Below are 6,000 nucleotides of genomic sequence, written 5' to 3'. Positions count from 1 at the left end.
TTTTTTTTTTTTTTGTATTTTTCTGAAGCTGGAAATGGGGAGAGACAGTCAGACAGACTCCCGCATGCGCCCGACCGGAATCCACCCGGCACGCCCACCAGGGGCGATGCTCTGCCCACCAGGGGGCGATGCTCTGCCCCTCCGGGGTGTCGCTCTGCCGAGACCAGAGCCACTCTAGCGCCTGGGGCAGAGGCCAAGGAGCCATCCCCAGCGCCCGGGCCATCTTTTGCTCCAATGGAGCCTTGGCTGCGGGAGGGGAAGAGAGAGACAGAGAGGAAGGAGGGAGGGGGGTGGAGAAGCAAATGGGCACTTCTCCTATGTGCCCTAGCCGGGAATCAAACCCGGGTCCCCCGCACTCCAGGTCGACGCTCTACCGCTGAGCCAACCGGCCAGGGCCTCTCTCAACTATTTTTAAGTTTCTTCTCCTGCCACCTCCTCCATCTCCTGTCTCTCCCTAGGCACCTGATGCTCCAGCTACATTCCATCTGGCATATTTCTATGCTTCCCCGTCTTTGTTCCTGTTGTTCTCTCAACCCAACACCTTTCTTCATCTTTTTCTGTCGTACTTGCTCTATCTCAGCTATGGAGGTGGGATGGGGACAAGACTAGCAGAGTCAGGATTTGGTGAGTTAGAGAGAACAGGCTTACAGAACATGTTTTTTTGAGCCCTCAGGCTGATACTAAACAGCAACCAGCACCCCAGAGGAAACACAGCATGAAAGCTTCTGACCAGCCGTGGTCATTGTCAGCACAGGGACGCTTGCTGTCCCGGTAGTTATGAGGAGACCAGAAGTAGAACAGAAGGTAAGGAGCTCTGGTGGGAACCAGGTAACAGACCTTGACTCCCAATCTGATATATCAGGCAAAGCAGCACTCACAGTCTGGGGCACCTGGAGGCCAAGCCAGACACTGGGGGCCGGGTAATCTGCTACATATAATGAGTGCGGCACTGACTGGGCCAACCCAGTGCCCTGACAACTTCCAAGAATTTACCTTCTGAGCATCAGGCAATAGTCAGGAGTTCTGCCACGCTCAGTTTCAATGGATTCTGAGCAGGATCTCCATGAATATACACCAAACATCTCCTGGGGGTGGGGGGAGTGTAAGATAATCTGTTTATCTTAGAGAACATTAGAACTTCTATGCTTATGTATTTCAATCTCATCTTTTTATTATTTTATGTGTTATAAAATTTATAATATGTTAGTCTAGTAGTTTATGGAATCTATAAATAAGTAAATATTTAAATAAATATATAATTATAGTGGGGGTATATGTTAAGAATTCTTTTTACTGATAAGATGTATGATAAAAAAAACTTTGAAGACCACCCTTCTAGGAGAATGATAATCAAGAGAAGTGCCAAGCAAGGTAGAAGGTGGGACTATCTGTCACTTGCTGAGATGGGGAATAGAGAGGGAACCCAGGTAGAGAGGGAGGAAGAAAGAGATGGACTTGGTTAGGGGCTTGCTGATTTGTTTGGGATCTTGCATATTCTCCTGAAGTGGCACAGAGCGTGAAGCTGGGCAAACAGGACTGGGAACGAAAGACCGCTGGGATGTGGAGGCAAGCAGGTGTCTAGGATACACTGCCCCCTATCAAGAGGGAAAGTCATCCCTTATCTGCCTCAGGTCCTGCTTGCAGCTCCCTCAGCCATCCCTGGCAGGTCAGAGTAACAAGAGCCTTCCAAGTGGGAGCTGAGCTGGGAAGGTTTCCCAGGGACAGCGAAGGAAAGTCTCCAAGTTTGCAGCCTTTGTGGGTAGGCTGGAGTTGAGAGATTGCTAAAGGGATAGAGAAGGGATCCCTGCCAAGTATGTCAGATGCCGCCTGGACAGTCTTGGACAGTCACTTCATCCTTCTCCCAAACAGGTATAGAGACACTGACATAGACCCTTCACTGTCACCCTTCCCACTCCCCCAGCACAAGAACAGCAAGAGTGTTTGAAAAAGGGAACAGTTCTCTCATCACCCCCCACCTCCAGGACCACCCAAGGACATATAGACCCACGCGGTCGAATAGAAATGGAAGTACGGACAGATCAACGAACTCATGTGCTCCCTCTCCGGGACCCACCCAGACCACACCGATCCTAGTTACTGCTCGCCAGGACCCGGGGATCCGCAAGACACAGGGGGCGCGCGAGGTCCCGTGAACGGGCAGATTCTCCCCGCCTCTCGGCGGAACTGGGCACTGTCCGCGCACGCAACTAAGTGAACGTCGAGGAAACTTGTGAAAACCGTCTGAGGTTTTCGCAGATTCGCGGGATAAAATTGCGGCTGCGCAGAGGAGCAGAAGAGGCCTCCGACGTAGCATTTTGAGAGTCTGGACTCTACATCTGGGTGTGGGTGGAGAGGCAGGGTGACCGCATCGGCCTGGTATAAATGTGTAACTCCGAGTTCTTCTGAAGTTTTGGAAAGCTCCTTGTCCCAGGGCGGGTGGGGTGGTGGTGGTGGCTATTAAAGGACCTACTGGTCTGGGCCTTTACCTGCTTTCAGCTGCCTCCAAGAGGGTCTTGGTAAAGGCTGGGAGGGCGTGGCAGTGGGGGACTAATTGGGAGAATCATTGAGGGGTTTTTTGGATCAACTACTGTGAGAGAAGGCCTGTCCGGGAAACAGGCAGAGACAAACTTGGAGCCATGGGGAGTAACATACAAAATTTTATTATTATTTATTTATTTATTATTTATTTATTATTATTTATTTCTCATGTGCACAATAAAAAAAGAAAGAAAAAGAAAAGAATCAAAACGAACCGACGCGCTTAAAGTGGCCAAGGAGACCAGAGCTATCAGGGGCTCTCTCGAGGGTTCGGCTGAGTCTGGGCTCTGGTGCCCCTGCCCGGCCAGCCCCGCGAGGACTGTAGTGGGTCGGGCCTCAGAGTTCGAATCTCGGTCCACTCGCCGCCCCGCTCGGGCCACTGGAGCCTGGCTGGGCGTCGGCAGTTCCCTTAAACTATTTTCTCATTTTCTTTTCCAAATAAAAAGGCTCGAAGGGGAGAGAGAGCTTGGGCGAGGACTCCAAGCCTTTTCGTATTTGTTCAAGGATTTTTATTTATTTATTTATTTATTTTCACTTTTATTGACTTTGTTTCTGTTATTTCGAGTCGTCACGATCCACGGGTGAGGAAACATGCAGGGCATATCGCCGCTACCGAAAGAGCAACTACGGGGCGTGGCGGCCCAGCCGCCGTCGGCCCGGGGCGCGCGGGGCACGGCCGCGAGGGGACACGCCCGAGGGTGGAGCTGCCGCCTCTGATCTCGCCTGGGAAGGCAAGGTGGCCCGGGGAAGGGCTGGGGAGAGAGGCCGAGAGAAAGGCAGAGACAGAGACAGAGACGCAGAGAGACAGACTGAGGAGGAGAGAGGGGGTGGCGAGGGGAGAGATGCGCGGGAGACGAGGAGAGAGCGAGAACACGGACTTACAGAGAAACAGCCAACAAAACAGAGGCGAGAGGAGTTCACAGGATCATGTTCGTCGTTTTGCATAGAGATTTCTTTTCTTTCGTATTTTTTTGTAACATAAAAAAAGGCCCCCCTCCCCCAGGACGTGCTGTGCTTTAGTGGGCGTGTAGCTGTGTCCCCCCTTCCCCCCCCCCCCGGCGAACGGCGACTCTCGCAGCGCAGAGAGCGGGGCGTATCTACAGGCGGGGCGGCGTCGGGGGCTCGGCCGGCGGGCGGGCAGACGGGGCGGGGCTATGTACACAGGGCTTCGCCTTCGCGCGACACACAACGTCTTTCTACAAAGCAGCAGCCTGGTGGGTTTTGTTTTGTCTTCCTTTTTGCAAAGACCATCATATTAAATAAATGTAGACTTTTTGCGGTTCTGTTCTGTTCCTTCTCGAGAAGGAGGATGGGGGTGGGGTGGACCGCCCCCCACTTCTACCCCGCCGCAGCTCAGATGCCCGCTCAGAACCGGCTCCTACCGCCGGCAGATCGAGGGTCTACGTCGGGGAAGGGTCCTCAGGTCACTGCCGGGGAAGCCCAGGGCCCCTGGCCTCTGGAAACTGGTCCTACGGCAGGCACCGGAGAGCCTCGGATCGGGGGTCGAGACAGGGAGGAGTGGTGCAGAGCGTCGTGGGATGGGAAAGTGACGGGCAGGAGGGCAGACTGGGGGTCACAGATGGCAGAGAGGCTGAGGTAGGGGCGAGATGGGGCTGGGAGTCTCGTCACTAGTGGGAGATGCCCGGGCCCTGGGGAACCGAGCAGTTCCGGTGGAGTCGGGCCAAGAGCCAGGCTTGGCGAGTGTGGGCTGCTGGGGCCTGCGTGCCTTGGGTCCCCACCTTGAAAAGACCTGAGGACCCCAACATCTGTCCCTGGAGCCCAGCCCCCACGCTCCTATTTCATTCCACCTGCTGGAGCAGAGCCCACTCGGAAGGGGAGGGCGGTCCGGCTGGCGCGGGGGTCAAGACTCTTCCCCGAGGGTTCGGCAGGAGGCTCGTCCTTCTTCTGCAGAAAATAGTTTTGTTCTTAACTTCCTGTGCCCAGTCCCTCCAGCGAGGCCCCCTGGCGCCGGAGCAGCCGAGTCGGGCGGCTCCGAGGCTGGGCCGCGCTGCGGTCCGCGCTGATTGTGTGTCACAGAAACGTGTGCCCGCGCACAGCGGCGGCCCAGCCTGAGTCCGGCGTTGTGGTTGGTCCGATCCGGTTCGAGTAGGGCGAAGCCGGGGCGAGCTGGGCCCTCCTCGACGCGCCCTGCGGTCCAGGCAGGCGGGGAGGGGCGGCGGGAGGGGCTGGAGGCGGTGGGCCCCGGCCTGAGGGTCCCGCCCGCGGCTCCGCTCGTTCTGTGCGTCCTTCGAAGGGGCCACGGGAGGGGCTGCGGGGGTCCTGGGAGGGGGCGGGGCTGGGGCGGCGGCCGGGAGGCTTCGCGGCGGGTCGGTCCTCCCTCCCTCCGGGGCGGGCAGTCAGACGGGGACGATGTGGAGGCCGAAGCTGTCGGCCTGAAGCTTGATGTGGTCCCCGCGGTAACTAGTGGCGGTCATAGGCAGCGGCAGCAGCGGCAGGGGCGGAGCCCCGGGGGGCGGCACTATAATAATAAGGGGAACCTGGAAGTTAACACAGGAGAAGAATGGGCTGGGTGAGAGGACAAACAGGAGAACAAAAAAAGGAAAGCAAAGCAAAGACCTCCCGGGGCTCGGGTCTGGCGGGATCTGGACAGGAAGACCTTGGCTGGGCTGCGGGGGCCCCCAGGAGACCTGCGTTCACCGGGTGGGAGAGGGGCCCAATCAGCGACCGTCGCCGCCCGGCTGTGGACGTTGCAGGGGTGCTGAGGGGCAGCCCCGCGGCCTTTCCGCGAGCCGGGAGGACGAGGGGAAGAAAGGGTGTGAGGCGAGGGCGTCCTCGAGGGAGCCCGGGCCTCAGTGCTGCACTAACGGGCTTGGCCGGCAGGCACCCGGAGGTCGGGCGGCTGGGAGTCGGCCGCGTCCGGAAGCAGCCGGGTTGAGCGGGCGGGCGGGCGGGCGGACGCGCTGAGCCGCCGGCCAGCCAGGTGGCGTACTCACTTAGTAAGGCGGGGTTGCTGAATCTCCAAGCCTCGTTGTAGGCCGTGTACTGGGGGTGGCTGTACGGATTGCCAGAGAACTCGCTCCCTGCGGGAGGGTGGGGAGGTGGGGATCAGACACGTGCAACGCCGAGGCGAACCCGACGTGCCAGACCATTGACCTCCCCAAGGTCCGAGATTCAGGTGGGGCGGGCAGGGCAATGCCCGCTGCAGGCTGTGGACCGTTGAATCCTCGTGGGGAGAGCCCACGGTGTGTGTAATGGGGCGGGGGATGCAGAAGCACCCACGAGACTGGCGCGCGGGCATAGAGGAACCTGCGGGGCAGTGCCAGCTTGGGGATCCCCCGCAGAGGCTCTTCGAGCCATCCAGTAAGGGTTTGTTCCGGGTGCAGGCACCCGCTGCGTGAGGGGACAGGGTCAGTTTAGTGGAGACTCTGGTTCTGGGAGTCATAGCCCCACCGGGTGGAAGCGGGGGAGGGTGGTGAGAAAAGGACCCCGGGACGCTTTGTC

The 6,000-nt window shown here is 58.0% G+C and overlaps 1 protein-coding gene across 12 annotated transcripts in view; it reads right to left on the bottom strand.

The window, feature by feature from the left end:
- Nucleotides 1-3,488: 3,488 nt before the first annotated feature.
- The window catches only part of PAX2 (paired box 2), a 96,596-nt gene continuing 94,084 nt past the window's right edge, over nt 3,489-6,000 (bottom strand). For 8 of the 12 annotated variants that reach the window (XM_066239607.1, XM_066239613.1, XM_066239609.1 and 5 more), the window contains 2 exons: nt 5,493-5,579; nt 3,489-5,017 (listed from right to left, as the gene is read on the bottom strand). In XM_066239607.1, the coding sequence (XP_066095704.1) occupies nt 4,896-5,017; nt 5,493-5,579 (209 nt within the window). In that variant the 3' untranslated portion in view covers nt 3,489-4,895. Of the gene's footprint in view, nt 5,037-5,492; nt 5,580-6,000 lie in introns of all 12 variants that reach the window. The other 4 variants (XM_066239610.1, XM_066239617.1, XM_066239612.1 and 1 more) reach the window with 1 other exon arrangement.

Source organism: Saccopteryx bilineata, chromosome 7, assembly GCF_036850765.1.
Source record: "Saccopteryx bilineata isolate mSacBil1 chromosome 7, mSacBil1_pri_phased_curated, whole genome shotgun sequence".
Taxonomy (NCBI): domain Eukaryota; kingdom Metazoa; phylum Chordata; class Mammalia; order Chiroptera; family Emballonuridae; genus Saccopteryx; species Saccopteryx bilineata.
This window is presented reverse-complemented; position numbering and strand designations above follow the sequence as displayed.